This window comes from Aspergillus neoniger (assembly GCF_003184625.1).
Source record: "Aspergillus neoniger CBS 115656 unplaced genomic scaffold BO87scaffold_12, whole genome shotgun sequence".
NCBI lineage: Eukaryota > Fungi > Ascomycota > Eurotiomycetes > Eurotiales > Aspergillaceae > Aspergillus > Aspergillus neoniger.
Window position 1 is genome coordinate 699,174 of NW_020291140.1, and position 17,964 is coordinate 717,137.

The following is a 17,964-nucleotide window of genomic DNA, read 5'->3' on the forward strand; positions in this document are numbered from 1 at the left end:
AAGGCAAGTCAGTCAAGTCAAGTCAGCCAGCCAGCCCGCCGCGCCGACCCATCCAACTTCCGTGGGGAGCTCCGTGTGTCTTTCTCTGACTCCGAACCACAACTCGAGGGATTAGACCACACCTAGTCTTATTCAATTCTGCTCAAGATGGCTCTGCAAGGCGTTGAGCAGACGATCCTTCGGGATCCGGCTCTATTGTGAGTTTATTGCTAGGCACTGGGCGCGGTTTGATGCGTAATACTGATGTGATTGACTCGCACCTCTAGCTACTGGATTGTGTTCCCTATCACTGTTGTTATGGTATGTGCACCTCATCTACACCATTGGTGACTAGGATATATGCTAATGTTATCATCCATTAGATTCTGACAGGTATCCTCCGTCACTATGCCACCGTCTTGATGAACAACCCCCCGAAGCCGGCCTCGACGCTGGCCGAATCCCGCGAACGTCTCGGGCTCATTCGCGGCGTCAACCTCCGGAATAACTCCTCCGTACTCTCCAAGGAGTCCTTCGGGATGCGCAAGAACTACCTCGTTTCTGCCTACCAGAGCGGTGCTTTCCTCAAGGACCCCGCTAGTCGCGGCCAGCCGCCTGCGAACCCGATGACCGATCCTGCTGGCATGGAGGCCATGATGGGCATGATGAAGGGGAATATGATGATGATGATCCCGCAGACGCTGATTATGAGCTGGATTAATGCGTTCTTTTCGGGATTCGTGATTTGTAGGGCTTATCTGATACACTATGAGAGGGGGAGGGATGAGCTGACATGAGTGCTACTAGTGAAATTACCTTTCCCGCTTACCATTCGGTTCAAGTCGATGCTGCAGTCTGGTGTTATGACCCGGGATTTGGATGTTAGATGGGTGTCCAGTCTTTCGTGGTATTTCTTGAACTTGTTTGGTCTGCAGTCGGTCTTTGGGTTTATTTTGGGTAGTGATAATGGTTAGTTCGATGTGCTTTCTATCCATCAGGTTGGAGTGAGTGTACTGACAGATTTTGCTTTAGCGGCCAACCACATGGCTTCGCAGATGGCTTCGATGAACCCTGCTGCTGGGATTAACCCGTTCCAGCCCGGCCAGGATCCCGATAAGTTGTACCAGAGTGAGGCTGAGAACTTGGAGGTCATTGAGCACTTTTGCATTCTGGATGGGGTCGAGGAGAGAGTGCTCGCTCATTACGCGGGTAGGAAAAGCTATTAGGTTATGATGGTCTGGCTTATGGGTGTGTTTGGACTCTACTTGTTGAATATATTAGATGAAGTGCAGATGTATCAATATGACATACTAGTAATATAAGTGCAGAACGTGAGTAGTAGTAAGTAGTTAAGACGCGAGTGTCCTCATTAATAGTAGCCTCTGCCACGAAACCTTATCCGGGCATCCATCAGTCATAAAATCATCATCAATATCACAAACATAACGAAATATATAACCATCAAACCCAATAGACCTAGGTGTAATTAACGACCCCATTCAAAATCCACAATTCCCCATTCGACACCTTCTCAGCAACACTATCCACCTCCACATTCCCCGGTTGAATCTACCACAAACAGTCAGCATCACATCACATCACAGAAGCAACGGAAAAGAAGACGAAGAAAGAACATACATAAATCTTCCCCCCTTCCCCTTTATTCCACGTTACCTTCTCCCCAGCAAGCGTAAACCCCTCATCACCCTCCCCCCAAGGACTCCCCACAACAACATGCGCCTTTACAAACCTCTCCAAATTCTTCCTAGCCCGATCCTGCCCCTCATCACCCTCATACGCCCCGGCCTGCCCAAACCGCTCATAATCCTCAGGATTCTCCCACGGCTTGCGCGGCAGGTTCTGGATCGCGCTGTTCCGCGGCGCCAGGACCGTCACATTGCTTGAGGGATCATTGAAGCGGGATTCTACACTGTCGAATTGCCGCGTCAGCGAGGCGTAGACGTTGATGAGACGGTTCTTGGGTAGGACGTCGGAGATGATGGGGTTTTCGTGTGAGGAGGATTTGCTGCCCATTTTGTTGTTGTTGGTGGAGGGGGGTAGTTGCTGGGATAGCCAGTCTTTTATTTCGGAGAGGTAGGGATTGTTGTTGTTGTTGTTGTTGGTGGTGGTGTCTTGGAGGTGGAGGTCGTGACGGAGGTGTGGTGCGGAGACGAAGGGACGGGGGAGACGTTTTCGGAGTGGGAAGCTGTTGCTGGCTGTGGATAGAGTGGTGAGGATGATTATGATTAGGGTTAGGGAGGATGCTATGAGGAAGAGGGGTTTCTTGGTCATTTTGATATTGGGATCTTTTTATATAGATTAGGTTATTAGATAGATGGATGGTATGGTATTGTGGTGGAGGTGATCGGCCTGTCAGCCGGACTGGGGGATGACGCAACGGCCAACAGCTAACTAGTTAGTACTGTTAGTACGGAGTAGGGACTTTGTAATAGCTGGAGAGTAATATGGTCAATGTAGTAGCACGTGATGCCTATCGATAAGGGCAATCAATGGGCGGGCCACAAACGGCGTCATGTTCCGGTCGCGGAGAAGATAGACTGAGGCACTTGACTAGTTGCTTTCTTTCCTCCCCCTCCCCCTCACCCTCCATTTGCCCCTCATCTGCGATTTCCGACGTCTCACCTGTCACAAGATGTCGGCGTTGCAGACATTCCTGCTGGTCGTGGACCATGATAAGCAGGAGGCCAAGCAGATTGCGGAACGAATTGCTCAAGGTACGTTATGTTTGATGTTCCCATGCACCCCCGCCGCCGCCGCCGCCGCCGCCGCTGCAGCAGTTTGATAGATGACGGACCGGGACTAATTACTATTGCTGGGGACAAAAAGATGTGGAGACCAAGAAGATCACGCTCATTGAAGTCGTGCAGTCGCTAGGAGAGTACATCAATGACGAGGACCCGATTCTGCGCGGCAAGGCCGTTTCCTACCTCACAGCCGTGATCAGGGCGCTTCCCCCGAAGTTCCTGTCGAGACAACAGATTCAGGTTTTGACGACTTTCTTCTGCGAACGGATTGAGGATGGAGGTGCTGTCGCTGGATTGGAGACCTTGCAGAAGCTGGATCGGTTCAATAAGGCGTTGGCTGAAGAGGTTGCGCGGGCGTGAGTGCATATGATATTGATAAGGTCATGCGTCGATCGCGGACGGGATGTGTAGCTGACTTGTGCAGTGTCTTCGAGCGCTTCGAGGAGCTACAGTCTCGCTCGCAGTCTCAGAGGTTCCAGGTTTACCAATTGCTGAACGAATTGATGATCAATCATCGTGCCGGTGCGTTTCCACCATCCATACTTCGGTCTTGATTTGCGGGAATTGACTGTTGGTGCAGCCCTCCATGATATGGGTGACGAGTCCCTGGTTGGCATAGTGAATCTGATGACGGGTGAGAAGGACCCGCGCAACCTGATGCTGGTGTTCTCGATCCTCAAGGTGGTGATGGTGGAGTGGGATGTGTCCAACCATGCTGAAGTATGTATTGCATGTGGTGTGGTTGTGGTCTTTTGATAACTGACATGTGAAGGCTCTGTTCGACTCCGTCTACAACTACTTCCCCATTACGTTCAGGCCTCCGCCGAATGATCCCTACGGTATCACTGCTCAGGACTTGAAGGACCGCTTGCAAGACTGTATTTCGGCGAATAGTCTTTTTGCTCCGCACGCTGTCCCTTCTCTGTTGGATAAGCTTGACTCTACGTCGCCCAACGTCAAGGTACGTGTTGGCAAGACTGCGGCCCTCATGCGTTCTAACGATCCTATAGAAAGATGCACTCAACGCACTCATTGCTTGCGTCAAGCTGTACGACCCAAACACCGTGTCCAAGTACTCGATCACCATCTGGGAGACTCTGAAATTCGAGATCCTCAATGCCCAGGAGGAGTTCCTTTCTGAGCTCTCTCTTCAGGTCTTAAGCAGTATTGCGCAGCGCTTGTCGGAGGGCCTCACACAGGTCTCCGATCAGTTGCCTCTTGCACAGTTCTTGCGCCCGATTACCAAGGAGTGCAGCGAGCAATTGCAGGAGCCTCAGCAAAAGCAGGCGAAGCCTGCTCAGCAGATCCTCAGCTCCACTTCTGCAGCGTCCGCAGCCTCGTTCACGCTCATCGTGCAAACCGTCGTCGCACCGCTCTTGACTATCTACCAGGAAGCCGATGGAATTGCCAAGCAGAGAGCTCTGCTAGATACATTGACCGTTCTCTTCGACTCTGCTATTCAGGTATATGGCGCATGGACATCGCGGGACTCGGAGCCTAGTCTCAGCAACCCCTTGCTCGAGTTCAAGGACCAGTTCTCCGACATCTTCGGCCAGGCACTCATGGGCGTTATCAAAGAGGAAGTCTCGTTCCGCACCTCCGCTCTGAAGGGATTCTTGCGCTTGTCTACCCTGCGCAACTACTTCCAAGATAACGAAGTCGGACTCTTCGTTCAATACCTTGACGAAATCCTTCTTAAGGAGGAATCAGTTGGCCGTGACGATCTGAAGAAGGAAGCTATCGCTGCACTGACTGAAATCTCGAAGTATAAGCCGCGTCTGATCTTGGACATCACTTTCCCTGCTTTCGTGGCCACGCTTCCTGACTCCGACGATGGGTCTAACCCTGGGTATATCACCACCCTCGAGACTCTCGCACAAATCAGTGTCGAGAGGGATATCTTCGACACGCTTGTCCGTCGTCTGCTCAGCAAGTTGAGCATACTGTTGCAGAAGGAAGACCCAGGGTCCGTGGACTACCCCAGAGCCATCCTCTTGACTATCCTTTATGTCATGAACCAAAGGAAACTCGAGGAGACCCCGAACCTGGACCTCTACTACGACAAGATTGTCGTGAGTCTGTGCCGCAGCGCAGCAACAGCAGCTCTAGGCAAAGCCCCGAACAACATCCTAACCGACGCTACCGTCCTTGATGTCCTCGGAAGACTATGCAACGTCATCATCAGATCCCTTCCCCAGAGCAAACACGACGAAGTCGTTTCCAACATCTACACCCTCTTCGCCTCAGCGGACGGCTTCCAACAGGTGCCCTTCACGCCCTCCCCAACCGACAGCCACCGCCGCACCATGATCCTCTCGACCTACCTCCTCGCCAGTCTCCCCCGAGACACGAAGAACCTCCCCTCCTGCACACCCCCCGTGATGTCCGACCTCCTCACAGACATCGCAACCCGCTGCACGACCGAGACCGAGACCGCCACCCAACTGGCCTTCCTCCGCCATCTAGCCCTCTACATCAACAAGCACCTCAACAAGGAAGATCTCGATCTCGCAACCTCCCTCTTCGACACCCTCCTCCCCCCAACCACCCAAGACCCCCAACCCACCACCCCCACCATCAAAACCCTCTTCTGGCTCTCCAAAGCCCTCATCCTACGCCTCTCCCCCAAAACCACCCAAATCCTTACCACCCTCCTGAACCTCCTCTCCTCCTCTTCCGAAACCACCAGCACCACCGCCGCCCGCGGCTTCGCCATCCTCCTCAAAGACGACGAAGTCCTCTCCCCAACCAACCACGCCAACATCCGCCTCCTCTCCAAACAACGCGTCTTCACCACCCTCACCCCACTCATCTCCGCCCGCATCCGCGAAGTCAACGTCGCCGGCAACACAACCACCACCACGGCACCAACATCACCACACATCAAACCCGCCCATCTAACCGCCCTCTCCGGCATCCTCTCCACCATCCCCCCGACCCTCGTCATGCCCGAACTCCCCACCCTCCTCCCCCTCCTCCTTCAAAGTCTGGACCTCCAATCCGCCGACTCCCAGCCCGTCCGCGCCGCCACCCTCGAAACCCTCGCGGTAATCATCCGCGACAACGGCGTCACCGTGATCGAAGAGTGCGGACACGTGCAAAGCCTCGTCACTCGACTCCTCAAGACAGCCGAGCACGCACCAGCCACTGGAGCCGTGAATGGACCCAAACTGCGCGTCGATGCTCTCAAGTGTCTGTTCTTGCTTGCGCAGACGCCGGGTTCCGGTGCCGCCGATGCTCCAAAGGTAGCTAAGGCGGGTAAGCTGTCGCCGCTTTTGCCGGTGAAGAGTCAGGTACTTCGGGCGTTGAGGACGGTGCTGGATGATCCGAAGCGCGATGTTAGGAAGGCTGCGGTGGATGCTAGGGGCGCTTGGCTTAGGGGGGTGGATGATGCGGCGGAGCAGGATGATTGATTTGTTTCTCTTTTACTTTCTATTTTTTTGTTATGTTTTGTGTGTTAGAAGGGAGGGTATATTTTGGTTTTTGGATTCGAGTTTTGGTTGCATTCTTGGTACGTGGTACGTGCTGCATGCTGGCTGCTACTGAACATAAAACGTGTGGTGGCAATAAAGGCAGAGAATTAGATGGAATGTATAGACGATTGGATACTGTGCATAACACTGATGTGAAATTGACGTTTCTCGAAGATAGTTGCATGTTGGTAGGCTTCCTCGACCTACGCAGACATTTACGTAACAAAATCCAGAGGTGCTGTAACTACAAAGAAGAACAGAAATTGTAGGATTCACAGAAGAAAAACTGGTCACATAAACTAAATTTCAATTTGATCTCATTGATACTTCCTCCGCACTGCACCCGACCTCACCAAAATTCCCGCTCTAGCCCTTCAAACGTTTCTCTCTGTGGGCAGGCGCTACCCAGGTCTTTAACGCTCTCTATGTCATCAAACTCGAGGCCCTTCGAAACGGGTACAATCTGAAGCGCACCGGAGTGGACTGATGCCTTGGTTGAGACGCTGGCCCTCTGGTTGAAGTAGCCAACACCATCTGCCTTCTCAACTACCAAGCTAGTGAGACGCAGGAGATCCCCGAGCCCCCCGGTCCCAATGGCCATGGCGACTGGACTAAGTGGCACATCTGGGGTTATAAGAGATGCATACCTCCCGAATAAGTCGACGCTACTCCAGTCTTCTGCACGCTCACCAACCTCAAGGTCGACATTGCTCTTCAAGAGAGATTCAATAGCTGGACTGACGAGCGAAGCCTCATACCAAAGCCTTCCCCGTCTGATCATCTCTTGAGGTGCCACCGCACGGGCGCGTACGGCTGTTCCTTCAGCGGCACTGGTCCCGACAATTAGATCCTGAGTCTCCAGTACCTGCAAATATAGATCTCCGGTGATTTCATTTGAGGGAGCCACATCTGAGCGAATGAACTTATGCCGAGTCCAACGCTTCATGTATACCTTCTCAATGGAGATCGCATTCCCAGCTGGAAGGCGGGTGAAAATGCGCAGAAGTGGTTTGTCTGCGGGTATCCAAAGATGGTCAATCATATGTTGAGCTGCTGATGCAAATTCCGGTCCATGATCGGTGACGCAGTTGACACTGAAATTCGCATCCCAGATTTGCAGTGGGATATGCAAGTTAACGCCCCCAAGCGATGAAACCGGCTTTCTCAAAGTATGACCACCCTGTTCATCAATGACAAGAACAAGAGGTTGACCAGGCTTCGTTCGGCAATGGAACTCATAAGATACATTGTATTCGTCATACTCTTGTTCAAACAGCCGGCGTTTTCCGTGTGCCTTGGACGTCCTCAGGTCAACAAGATGGTCAATGTCCGCACCAGAGGTCGTCAATCTATTTATGAATTTCGTCGTCGGTGCGGCCAGACCCGTCCGTGGCTTGAAGATCTTCTCCCAATCGCTGAAGAGCATCACTTGCTCGCAGCATGGCTTTGGGAGGGATGGTATTAAGATCAGCCCGATTTGCACCTCCAAAGTGATTGCTCCTGGGAATGTTTCAGCTGCCTCTAGAGTGGGCTTCAAGGCCTCATACAATTTCTTGATGTCTTCGTCAATATTCCTGTCCTCCTGGATTGGCTGTTCTTCTTGTTCCTGGCTCACCGGTGTTGCTATTCTCTCCTTGATCGGTCCAGAGCCATGTTGGCTCCCTGAAACATCGACTGATGGCTTCTTGGCGGGCCTTGGAAGTATTCCCCAAGCATCTTCAAGGGTCTTCTGTTTCTTGGCTTTAGCCTCGGCCTTGCTAGTGGCCTTGTCTTTGTTACTTGAATTAGGTGCCTTCTGTGTCATAGTACGGCGGAAGGCTCTCGTCACGACCTCATCATCGAGGTGTTTCGCTGCCCCGTGGGATCTCTCAATTTCCGTGACTTTGTCGTGAGCTAAATTCCCCTGTGCCTGGCGTAGAGTTGGTGCATCCTTGTAAGCCTGCTCCAAGATCAGTGATTCGCCTTCGTTGCTTTCATTATAGACCATGGTCAACGAAGCTAGTCTGTTTGTCTGCTCAAACACCATCTCACTGCTGTGTGAAGTAGCCCTTGCGTTACTGAGTGGTGCCATCATATCACCGCTGAGTGAAGCGTCTCTGGTTCTGCCGGAGGAAGTCGCCCTCTCATTGGTATGAGAGGGGGTTCTGTCGTGGCTTGGGGAAGTTTCTCTGTCATTGCTTAGAGAAGTCGCTTCTTGCATGGATTCCGTGCTGCTAAGCTCTAACGGGGTCCCAGATGCCTCAAAAACTAAACCGGCAAGATCAAGACCATTGCCCCTGCTGTGCCCGACCACTTTTTCTGAGGCCGGGGTTGGGGAGACCGCAACTCGACTACAAGACAGACTCGAAGGCACCAAGGCCGGCTGATAGAAGGAAATCGTCGGTTTAATACTAGAACCGTCAGTTGTTACCGGCCCAAGAATATCAACAAGCTCCTTCCGGTTGTTAAGCTTCTTCTCCGGCCCCGATCGGGTGTGGGGGTAGGTGCGGTGGTCGCTTTTCATAGCCTTGGGGGCGCTTCTGTTGAGACCATACTTTGTGGTGTCAAAACCCTGGATAAGACGCGGCTTGTTCTCCGGCACTGTTTGATCGATTGTTGGGGCTACCTGAGCCTGTGGCGCCTCCACCTCAGCCATCGGATCTGCTGTAACATGCTGGCCTGCCATGCCAGTTTCGGTATTGTAGGTCATCTTCCACTTCTTACGACCCTTAGAGACATCGCCTTCAGCCTCCGCAGCTTGATCCACAGCATTCTTGAGTTTCGGCTCTGCACACCCCCGAGATGATGATGGCTGTATCTCGTCAGAGGTGATGAGTCTGCGCTGTTTGATACCTGGTGGCCTCTTAGTCATTGGAGCAGGAGGTTTCACAGCTGACTGCTCGAGATGAGGCACAATTCTCATATCTGCGTCGGGTATAGGAACAGATTTTTCAGCACCAGTTCCCTCCACAACCCACCGATTCCACTGGTCCACTTGTTTTGCCTTCTCACGCGTTAAATAAGGATGTGTAGCGGAGCCACTGGCAGCTGTAGCCGGAGCTCTGGCTCTAGCAAGCTCATCAACAGTACTCAAGGCAAGATATTCATCGCCTATTCCAATCCCTTGAAAGACGAAGTCATTCCAGAGACGGGTTCTTCCAGGCTCCTCGGTTATATGAGGTGGATTAGTGATATTTCTGGGCTCTCTGAATGCATGGATCTCCTCGTCGAAGGGTAATGGCACAGTGACGAACATCTGACCGAGTTCCCAGGTGAGGCTCATGTCTGGGTCGGTCAGAAGGCGTCGAGGAGCAGTACTGTTCAGACTGCCGTAGCTCTGCATACGAAAACGTATGCGACCGTTATCTGGAGTAGCATTCAAATTTGCTACTACTGGGCTCAAAATAGAGCTCTGTTACACAAGTAAGAAAAAGGCAGGTACTCTAGCGAGGCAGACACTTACCAGGGGCTTCTCAATCCGAGTGAGTTTCGCCAAGGCATCCTGTACGTCCTCGACGGATTTCCCGATCACTCGAATGCCATGGCCTTCGACAACGCAAGCCTCAGTCCCAGTCAAAGCCGCTATCTGCGAGAGAACTTCACGGAACCTGTCGTCTGAAAAGCAACCGGGGCCCCCACTGGGCGATAGCCAGAACCTAGTAACAAGAGCTGCGGGGTTAGGTATCAAGTCCTGGTCAGAGCTGTCTGACAGGGCTAGAAGCCCGCCTTCTTCGTCCTTGTCCGAGTCGGAAGCCACGGTGTCTTCGTCGACAGGCATAAGGGCAGAGACGTCAAGTTGATTGATCCGAGGCAACTAAAGTTCTGCCCGTTAGCGAGATGTTCTGTTGGGAGTGGGAGAACAAGAACACCCCGAGACGTACGTCTAGCAAATCCTTATTCTCCTGACCATCGATGAAGTTTGATACGACCTTTGCAATTTGAGACGTGCCGCCCTCCAGATTACCCTTTACCTCAAGAACCTAGACAAGCGACTTTGTTAGCATGATGAATCGAGTTCACTGGGTGGGATATCAACAGACGTTGTCATGCTTATGGTAATGATATTCACTGTCACACTGGTTTTTGAGTTTCCTACAACAGTCAGCCTTAATCACAGAAGAAGTGTGTGTTGGCTAGGCTCTTTACTTGATCTGATCTGTAACCTCCTCAACCTGTTATTGTGTTAATGCGGACCACGATGTAACGACACTAGCTTTTGCTTACCCCAATATCTTCAAACGCCCACATCGACGCCAGCGTGAGCCGCTGCATTCCCGACATTGTGTGGAATGAAGATGTGAAAGATCATGCAAATGAACTCTAAAATGGGTGTGGTAGGAAGAACAGAACGAGATTGATGGTGATAACCGATGAAAGACGAACCAGTCAAGGCATGAACAAGATTACGAAGAAAAGAGGAAAGACGAAAGGAGGAAGTGGAAAAGAAAACAAGAAGGAAGTGGTGCTTGGGGGGGAAGATGGCGGGGCAAGGGTGGTCAGTTAATTCTCATGGCAATGAAACACCGGGGAAAGAGCCAGAGTGAATGGCCAGTGATCAATAATAACACGGGGCGAACTTTAAGGGAATCAACACAGACACTTGCACAAACACAGAGCGGGTGGGTGCAGCTGGAATTCCCTGCGAGTGGACGCCACTGGAACAGTCACGGTGTGTCATTGAAGTTAACAGAAGTACGGTCTGGGCAAGAGAAGGTAAAGCCCGCGTTCTATAGACAATGAAAGCAACTGCATCAAGACACAGTGAAGTCCCTAATCTAGAAAGAATACAAATACTCCCAGAAAGGATGAGATGGTGGGGGAGATCTGCCGTTAGCAGCACAGGAAGAGGCCGTCCCAAGCCTTTCAAAGGAGAGTTCCGTCACATAGGATGTTTTTTGCATTACTGTAAGATTGCATTGTTGACATGCAAAGGATAAAAAGTATATCTACACGGATTCTGCCGTTCTGGTCATCCGAACACTCTAAACACAGGGTGACACGCAAGGACATGATGGTCTACTCTTCCGGGGTATCGAGCAATCCCAAACTCCAGATCTCTTCCAGAGATACTGTGGAGTGTGAATATGAGAGGAAAGAGAAACATTGGAGGGAAAGAGAAAGAGAAGTAAAGAGAGGTGGGCAAGAAGAGAGGAAGGAAAAGCAAAAGAGTGAAAGAGAAGAAAAGAAAAGATAAAAAAAAGAAATTACAAGAAGATTAAAAAGGGCCCTCGGCCTGAAGGTTTTCGTCTTCGCTGACCAGGCGCAGACATAGCCAGTAAGCTCCGTGCTGAAGGCATAAAAGCGCCGATGAAAGGGACGAAGATTGAGTCGAATATGCCAGATCAATGTACCCGCCATTGAATCGAAGCTGCGTAGGTAGCCCAAAGCGTATTCTGCCCAGTAGCAGCTTTCCCAGGTACGTTCCCTTGGATCGTCATTGGAGAGGGGAGTATCATTTACTCGGCATCCTTGATTTGGTGCTTGACTTGAATGGCCCATTTCATCTGCCCCTGGGTTTCTTGTAGCGCAGCAAGGGCCGCGTTGATTTTGGCCTCACCCTCACGTCCGCTTTCAATCAGGGATCTCAATTCTTCGTCCTGGGTGCGTTTGTAGGCTTCGTATTCGGCGAAGAGGGCCTCAAATTTCTGCCTGCTGCTCTCAAGCTCACGATCCTTCTCGGCCATCAGTTCGTCCAGGCGCTCTACATGAGTGTCTTTTTCGTCACTTCGTTTCTTCAAAGCGACAAAATCATCCCGGAGCAACTTGAGCTTCTTCAGATGTTCCGCCCGTTCCCGTTGTCCGGTCTTCGCCAGCACATCATACTGAGTTCGAGAATGATGAGAGATTTCTTGAAGTTCGGCGCATTTCCGATGAAAATCGTCTCGAGCTTCATCCATCAATTGAGTTGTCTTCCGAGCCTCTCCCTCAGCATGAGATCTCCGGTCTTTTTCGCCTTGAATTTCCAGCCGAAGCTCTTCGATTTTCTTATCCTTCCGTGAAATGGAGTGCAGATTGGTCTCATTCGCTTGTTCGAGATTGCGGAGTCGTTCGGTCATATTCTGGACCTGGATCTTGAACGCATCATTCATTCGCTGGGTCTCCTCGGCCCTCGAGCGATAGACGCTACAATCGCGGGTCAAACGCGCAACCTCCTCCTGTAGATTGTGTATCACCCGTCCCGACTTTCCCGTCGCTGCGTGGCCGACGGCGGATGACCATTCGGTTGCCGGAAAATCGCCAGATATGGAATTGTGGATGCCGTTCGTGCCGTTCGGTGAGGGGACAACTACCGTTTCTACGCACGTGCACACGAATTAGCTGGGGTCGAGGGCATGGGAAAGGGGGAGGGGGGCGGAGATGCTTACCTGTGGATGACTCTTCCGCAGCGGATGCCTTCTGACGCTCCGGGGTACCAATTTCAAAGAGGCCGTTGTACTGATGCATGTTCAATTCCGTTTCCACATGTGGTAAGCTCACACGAGGCGCTCGTTGGGGATCTGACGTAGGTAGCACAAGCATGTCCGAGTCAGCATTTTTTGTTCCTGCCTTAGGGGACTTCTTGACCCGACCGAATCGGGCCATTCCGAGCAAAGCGGATAGGGTTGGAATGTTGGCTGAAAGGCAGAATATCCGCAAACGGCAATGCGACAATGAAGGGAACGGAGTAGGTATCCAAGCAGCAACCTACTCCCTTTGGGGGGGGAGGAAGGAAGACCACGTAGGATGCCACTCCGTAGCCGGAGTTGGGGCCGCAGCAAGGAGCAAGCAAGCAACTTAAATCGACGAAACGAACACCGCCAATGACAATAACTGAATTGTACAAAAGCAAATCAAGGGCGTGATACTAGTAGATCTAGTAGTAAAAGGTGCGCCCGCAAACTTTCTGACCCCGGAATTGACAAACGAGCACGTCGCGGGGAAGATTGGGAACTTAAGTGGCAGATGATGATAGGGATGCATGGAAAGGCACAAAATGACGAGGAAGAAGGGGAAGAAAAAGCGCAGCACATACCACGAAGTGGATCAATGCTTGTTTGCAGATCTGCAGCACGAATATTATTATTATTGTGATGAGGATTAGAATGGTGCTTATTCATCGCCGAGACATCAGAAAAAAAAAAAAATCCGAGATTGCGCTGGAAGAAGTTGAACTCGATGGATGCAGAAGCAAAGGCGGCAAGTGCTGAAGCAAGTAGACAATGACAGGGCCTGGGTCACTCTCAACGCACCTAAATGTACTATTTTACCCGCTGATCCGCGTCGACAGCAGCACGAACCATAAACTCACGCAACTGGGTGAATATTGTAGGGTTCACAGGAGACGAGAGGCTGAGTGATATATATAGTATCAACTAGTATATGGACAGTGATAAGGGAGGGGCAGTAGTATGGTAATCGAGAGTTTGAAAGGGAATGACCGGTGGTGACTCTGTCAGTTGGCAGTAGAAATAAATGTTTTCTGGGAAGATGAGAGAGATCCCCGCACTTAATAAAGATTGCAGCCGGAACTGCTGGGCAGCAAAAAAGAAAAGAAGGCACTAATAGGGATCGAGATGTCTGATGATGTGAGGTGTCTGCCTGGCAGCAAAAGAACAATAATAATAATTAATGAATAAGATGAATTAAGAATAGTAGCGCCCGACCTGGGACTGCCGCCGCTAACCACGGCCGCTAGAAGCAAAACCTGTCCTTCGGATCCAATCCCCTCTGCTCGCCTCCCCCCATCGATCTTCCTACTTGAAACAATCCAGCCTCACTGTCTATTATGACTTGTAGGAACAGTCCGATTGATGATGCGAACAATTTCACCCAACTCCAGACCTGTAATCAGTTCAACGATTGGCTAGTGGACATTCTACATGACATAATAAACTCGTTGTTTGCTATTGGCTACACTAAACTAGAAGTTGGCTATCGAAAACCCTTTTTGAAGGGAAAACCCCCATCACTCGTAATATCCAACCGAACCTATTCCCGCCTTCAAATATCGTCTCACGCCTGACCGCTCAATAACCCATAATCGTGAAATCTCATTATATACAAAGGAAATCTGACCAAAGGAGCGACTCACACCAAGGAAAAGAAAAGGTAAGGATGGGACGGGTTCGAAACAGAAAAGAACCATATGAATAGAAGTTTTGTCGTGATGACCGAGGCCAACATAACTGGCAGTTCCCGAACCTCAGAACTGAAATAGACGATTAGATCCCAATTCTCATGCTACCTACTGAGGACTTCAGTCCTCCCACGTCAGATTCAGCAGACGAGATAGAAGCCCATAGCCACGATGCCAAGGACCAGATCAAGAGAGACCATCTGGAAAGGTGCGCCACCATTCTGCATTGCCGCCGCCATGGCACTCTTGCTGGAAACATTGGAGTTACTGTCGTGGTTGGCATCCAATGTGAAATTCGTTGTCGCATTGTTGCCAGGCAAAACACTGTTCACTTCATCCCGGGGAGCAGTGTCGGTGGGAGTAGGAGTTGGTGTTGTCTGTGTCTGGGATGCTGTTGTCGTCTCCTGTGTGGAGGTAGTTGAGCTTGCAGCTGAAGTTGCAGCGGCTCTTTCCGAGTCATTGTTCAATGTCACTAGCCCCGAATAGTTTACCTGCCCATCCTGGTCGATCTGAAAGGCATAATCTGAGCCTGGTTCCAGAGAGTTGTCAGGTGTCCAAGTGTAAGAGCCTCCCTTTGCATCTTTGGTCAAGACTTGGACAGTGTCGAGGTCTGCGGCTGCTCCTTTACGCAGGGTGATCGTAACAGGCTAGTAATGTCATCAGCAAAGTGCACCAGAAATACTCAAGGAATGAAGAAGGGATCGTACAGCATCAGAGTCACTATCCCAGTTCAAGGTTGTAGGGGCGCCGGCATCAATAGTAGTCGGCCAATGCGTGAAAGCCAAGGCTGCTTGGGCAATCTGGACTTGAGCCAGACACGCCGCAACAGCAACAACTGCCTCTGTAAAGCGCATAGTTGTCGTAGGACCAATGCTTGTAGGTCAGGTATCAGAACGAGATGCAGTTACTCTCGCAAGCAGCACTGGTTGATGCAAGCCGCTGTCAATGATGACTCCCCTAGTACTGGTTCACTTCTTCCTCCAAAGATCTCCGCAAGATCTCAGAGAGTTGACACACCTTGGGATTCCCTAGTAAGTACAGTCACGATATCCTATACTCACCCTTTTCCGTGTAGGGCTACCGTCCAGAACGTCCAGAAATCGGTGTGGCTCGTACAGTACAGAGATCTCCAGAGGTGTGGATGGCATCAGGGCTGGACGATGGACTTTTATTTCCCTCCTTCACCCGTGCTTTGTTTACCTCCGAGTATGCTAGCATACCAGGAGAAAGGCGCGACAAACATGCCGGCATTGAGCACTAGCATTCCGGCTACGCTGCCCATGACTGGCACAGGCTCATGTACAGGAATGTAGCCGAAGTACCGAGTCGAGGCTCTACATTCCCCTCCGCGCCTTTCACAAGGGGTGGGACTGTGACAGCCAAACGGCCTATCTTAGCTGGATCTCTCCGAGTTGGCTTGAATACGATCGCGAGATGAAGCAGATATCGATACATTGTCTCAGAAGCACCTGGCCCCATCCGCTTCAAGGGCGACAGAACGATTACTTTGAGCCGTCTTAGAACTTAGTACAGTGTCTCGCCACATGTTGAAGTCATCGGAACATTCAAGTATGTGTCCTTCATTCAAATCGTTTCAATATCTCTAGGCTCATGAATTTAGATTCTTTTTGCAAGAGCGAAGGGCGGTTATGTCACGGCTCTACATATTTGTGCATCCCCTACCCGAGGCCGTAATTCCCCAGAAAGTTGCACCATATCGAGTAGTCTATTCTGCCATCCACAGGGGAGGAAATTAGCTTCGCGTGGTGGGCGGACTTCGAATCTGCAAGGGGTAGATCCCGAGGAACGCGAAGAACTGTATCGGGCATGGGCTGATGGTACATTATCATAGATTCTTCTTCAATCTGTGTCAATCGGAGTGCAGCATGTGCCGATAGCTCGGTCGGTCTCGGTTTCGCACTTGAATCAATGGTTCTACGATAACTTGTTGCACCGAGAGCTTATCAGAAATCCTCTGGAAATGCCCGATCCCGTTGAAAAGAGGACAGAGACGGGTTCCTGAAGTGAACCAGGGTTCACAGTTTCCAAAAATATCAAAGACCGAACAATCGTCTGGTTTTCCACGAGAAGCGCAACGGTGACACTCGATCCTGATTGTTCGGTTACCGAAAGCGGAAACCAGTTGAGCTTCGTCTGTATCCACATCGATAAACTACGACCTAAATGGTCTGTGAAGATACACTTCCCGATAAGCGATACGTGAAAAGGCACTATCCGGATGCATCCTGTTCTATTCTCTGCTGAAGTTACAGTTGCTTCCACTTTGAACGCCGAGTGGATAGGCTCGCTCTTTCCCTGCGGATAATGGATCCATCCAGCGAACAAGAAAAGCAAGTTAAGACCCCCAGGAGGAAGGACTTTGACTTAACTTGTTCCCTCATTTATTTATGTTCGTTTCTCCGGCCATAAAACTGTAATATTGTTGCCGTCCTATTCCTAGCAAATGACATAGACTGTCCAGTCGCTCGTTAACACCACACTCGTTTCTTAAAAAGTTTCCCTTCTCTCGTTTTCAGTTACTCGAGTCTCTTGAAACTGCAATTTGAAAACCATTTCCTTTCTAACCTGGTATCTTCTTTAATGCTGCACTTTCTGCTTGGAATGTTGCAAGCGACCTTGCCCGTCTCTCTCAAGCGCAGTGCGTCCTCTTCGCTAGTGTGTGAAGCTGAGCCAGCACAGTCGACCACAAGAACAACAGACCCCAGCATCTCGCAACGGTTCTATCGATCAGTAGAATGTGAAAGCAGACATGAGACAGCCGAGTTCCCCGACCAAACGCTAGAACAGTCACCTGCTGTGCCGCACCAAGAGTCGCTCGAGCATACACGAGAAACTGCTCTGCATACGCTAGCGCTTTGTCGCAATGTCATTGCTAGCCTCGAAATAACACGACTCAGCAAATCTCGAACTGGGCTACACTACTGGCTGGGCTTCTGGGACCGAATCTATGGCCGACAGTTCTCTCGTTTACTCTCCTCTCGAGTGACCAATACATTAGCCAGGATCGATGCGCTATTTCGCGCAGTCTCCGGAGACCTTCATGAGCTCACACGACGAATGCAACATGCTGTCACCTATGCTACATCGGAGAAAGAAATCCTGCGTCTCCTTGAGCGAATGGAAGACGAAGTCAGTGTACGTCGAAAGCGGAGACGGAAGAAGGCACAGATTATCATGAACAAACTGCGTGCCAGCATCGAAGCAGTCCCTATCAAAGTTACCGATGAGCTTTTCGATGACTTGAAGCGCGGCGTGTTCGCCTTGGATGTGTTTTGTGATTACCACCCTGGGGATCCGGAGGCAGAAGAGCATGAACGCCAGGCATTGCAACCGATGAACATGGTGACGGTATCACCGTCTTCCCAACCCTGGCACGAATCGGCAGCGTCTAGAGCGTATATGCCTCTATCAGCATACACGGAGATCCACCCGGACTGGACGGAGTATGCGGGGGACTGGATGCATAGGGTGGATTATCGCAGTCGGCAACCTCCTCCAGACAATCCTGCGGCGCACCATAGGTAGATCGAGTCTGAATCTGGGTGCAGATTGAAATAACGGTCCTGGATAGAATTGATCATCTCCTATAGTGGCCGCTCACGGTCAGGTTGACCCATGACACTATTATTGT

General features: G+C 50.9%; 8 protein-coding genes across 8 annotated transcripts; 4 read left to right on the forward strand and 4 right to left on the reverse strand.

Moving 5' to 3' along the window:
- The first annotated feature begins 64 nt into the window (after positions 1-64).
- On the forward strand, positions 65-1,287 carry BO87DRAFT_375720 (ER membrane complex subunit EMC3). The gene is made up of 5 exons (XM_025623116.1): positions 65-197; positions 267-300; positions 363-726; positions 787-948; positions 1,012-1,287. The coding sequence occupies exons 1-5, from the start codon at positions 148-150 to the stop codon at positions 1,203-1,205; spliced, it is 804 nt and encodes a 267-aa protein (XP_025481008.1). The 5' UTR covers positions 65-147; the 3' UTR covers positions 1,206-1,287.
- BO87DRAFT_375721 (uncharacterized protein) lies at positions 1,268-2,366 on the reverse strand. The gene is made up of 2 exons (XM_025623117.1): positions 1,618-2,366; positions 1,268-1,548 (listed from the first exon to the last, which is right to left on the reverse strand). The coding sequence occupies exons 1-2, from the start codon at positions 2,269-2,271 to the stop codon at positions 1,456-1,458; spliced, it is 747 nt and encodes a 248-aa protein (XP_025481009.1). The 5' UTR covers positions 2,272-2,366; the 3' UTR covers positions 1,268-1,455.
- Positions 2,367-2,549: 183 nt separating this feature from the next.
- BO87DRAFT_332631 (MET18/MMS19 family protein) lies at positions 2,550-6,358 on the forward strand. The gene is made up of 6 exons (XM_025620376.1): positions 2,550-2,714; positions 2,827-3,100; positions 3,169-3,266; positions 3,325-3,464; positions 3,517-3,705; positions 3,755-6,358. Exons 1-6 carry the CDS (start codon positions 2,633-2,635, stop codon positions 6,155-6,157), a joined length of 3,186 nt encoding a protein of 1,061 aa, XP_025481010.1. The 5' UTR covers positions 2,550-2,632; the 3' UTR covers positions 6,158-6,358.
- A 208-nt stretch (positions 6,359-6,566) lies between these two features.
- On the reverse strand, positions 6,567-10,477 carry BO87DRAFT_458236 (uncharacterized protein; the record flags this gene model as incomplete). Its single annotated transcript, XM_025628860.1, has 6 exons — positions 6,567-9,608; positions 9,660-10,010; positions 10,078-10,176; positions 10,237-10,288; positions 10,343-10,368; positions 10,421-10,477. The coding sequence occupies 6 exons, from the start codon at positions 10,475-10,477 to the stop codon at positions 6,567-6,569; spliced, it is 3,627 nt and encodes a 1,208-aa protein (XP_025481011.1).
- Positions 10,478-11,028: 551 nt separating this feature from the next.
- Positions 11,029-11,521, forward strand: BO87DRAFT_31944 (uncharacterized protein). The gene has a single exon (XM_025619851.1). It carries the CDS (start codon positions 11,121-11,123, stop codon positions 11,388-11,390), a length of 270 nt encoding a protein of 89 aa, XP_025481012.1. The 5' UTR covers positions 11,029-11,120; the 3' UTR covers positions 11,391-11,521.
- A 131-nt stretch (positions 11,522-11,652) lies between these two features.
- On the reverse strand, positions 11,653-12,778 carry BO87DRAFT_305676 (uncharacterized protein; the record flags this gene model as incomplete). Its single annotated transcript, XM_025619329.1, has 2 exons — positions 11,653-12,491; positions 12,562-12,778. 2 exons carry the CDS (start codon positions 12,776-12,778, stop codon positions 11,653-11,655), a joined length of 1,056 nt encoding a protein of 351 aa, XP_025481013.1.
- Positions 12,779-14,142: 1,364 nt separating this feature from the next.
- On the reverse strand, positions 14,143-15,418 carry BO87DRAFT_458238 (GPI anchored serine-threonine rich family protein). The gene is made up of 2 exons (XM_025628861.1): positions 15,020-15,418; positions 14,143-14,959 (listed from the first exon to the last, which is right to left on the reverse strand). The coding sequence occupies exons 1-2, from the start codon at positions 15,164-15,166 to the stop codon at positions 14,453-14,455; spliced, it is 654 nt and encodes a 217-aa protein (XP_025481014.1). The 5' UTR covers positions 15,167-15,418; the 3' UTR covers positions 14,143-14,452.
- Positions 15,419-16,934: 1,516 nt separating this feature from the next.
- BO87DRAFT_305814 (uncharacterized protein) lies at positions 16,935-17,858 on the forward strand (the record flags this gene model as incomplete). The annotated part of the gene is made up of 1 exon (XM_025619339.1): positions 16,935-17,858. The coding sequence occupies one exon, from the start codon at positions 16,935-16,937 to the stop codon at positions 17,856-17,858; it is 924 nt and encodes a 307-aa protein (XP_025481015.1).
- Between the last annotated feature and the right edge of the window lie 106 nt (positions 17,859-17,964).